This window comes from Terrapene carolina, unplaced genomic scaffold (assembly GCF_002925995.2).
Source record: "Terrapene carolina triunguis isolate 2854851 unplaced genomic scaffold, T_m_triunguis-2.0 Scaffold48469, whole genome shotgun sequence".
NCBI classification, from domain to species: Eukaryota; Metazoa; Chordata; order Testudines; family Emydidae; genus Terrapene; species Terrapene triunguis.
Window position 1 is genome coordinate 1 of NW_020712820.1, and position 1,199 is coordinate 1,199.

At 63.6% G+C, this 1,199-nt stretch overlaps 1 protein-coding gene across 1 annotated transcript; it reads left to right on the forward strand.

Moving 5' to 3' along the window:
• Positions 1–60: 60 nt before the first annotated feature.
• On the forward strand, positions 61–1,034 carry LOC113405684 (tartrate-resistant acid phosphatase type 5-like; the record flags this gene model as incomplete). Its single annotated transcript, XM_026646912.1, has 2 exons — positions 61–330; positions 903–1,034. Coding segments are annotated over 2 exons (402 nt in total), but the record flags the coding sequence as incomplete, so codon positions are not given.
• Between the last annotated feature and the right edge of the window lie 165 nt (positions 1,035–1,199).

Here is a 1,199-nt window from a genome sequence, read left to right on the forward strand (position 1 = left end):
CTGGCCCAGAGCAGAGCGCCTCCTCTTGCTTGTGGTTGCATCTCCCCACTTTCCCCACAGATGGCGGGTTACCTGTGTCTCTCCGCGCTCCTCCTGGCGGCTCTGCCGACCCCTTACGCCAGCCCGCTCTCCTCCGGCTCCTCCCTGCGCTTCATCGCCCTGGGGGACTGGGGCGGGGTGTCCAATCCCCCCTTCCACACGGTGCGCGAGGTGGCCACAGCCAAGGAGATGGGCCGCACGGTGGCAGCGCTGGGCGCCGACTTCATCCTGTCCCTCGGCGACAACTTTTACTACAACGGGGTGCGGGACGTCAACGACAAGAGGTTCCAGGTAGGGAGTCCTTGAGGTCCCCCCACAGCACACAGGGACTGGGATCCCACACTTGTTTTTGCAAGGATCCCTCATCCTGAGCTGAGATGCGGCCGCCTCTGGGGTGGGGCGCAGCGGGGGCTGTTTATACAGGGATCCCTTGCCCGGTGCTGAGAAGTACCTGCCTCTGGGGTGGGGTATAGGGTTTAGGCCAGGGAGACTCCTATCTCCATTGGAAACTGCAGGATGAGCCTTGGGTAGAGACAGCCCTCTACCCTCCGCACCCAAAAAATCCTGGGGTGTCACTACACTGCCGCAGCCCCTTTACTGGAGGCGGCGCCCCTGTGTGGCCCTGGCAGGATGCACACGTCAACCAACACAGGAAACCAGCTAGCGTGAGTCCCCTGGCTGCAGTGGTGGGCGTGGGTGCATTGGGGGTTATGGCACGTGAGGGGTAAATCTCTTCATGGTCCCCCCCTCACCGGGGAACGACTGGGTTCCAAATAACAGCCATGAGTACGCGGGGGCGGGGAAGGCTTGGCAGGCGCCGCCAGATGTGAACACGTTCTCTGCCAACCCCTCTCTCGGGGCAGGACACCTTTGAGGCCGTGTTCAAGGCGCAGTCCCTGCGCAAGGTGCCGTGGTACGTGCTGGCCGGGAACCACGATCACTCTGGGAATGTCTCGGCTCAGATCGCCTACAGCAAGGTCTCCAAGCGCTGGTAAGGGTCCCCCGCACCCGCCCAACCCTCCTGCATCCTGCTACATCGGGGCTCAGAGGGGTGGGGGCTGGATCCCCTTCTAAACCAGAAGCCCCCTGCTATCCCAGCGCTGGGCTCCCCTCCAGCTCTGCCAGTGCCCCTCACTCCCGACCTGCAGCCCCTGCTATCC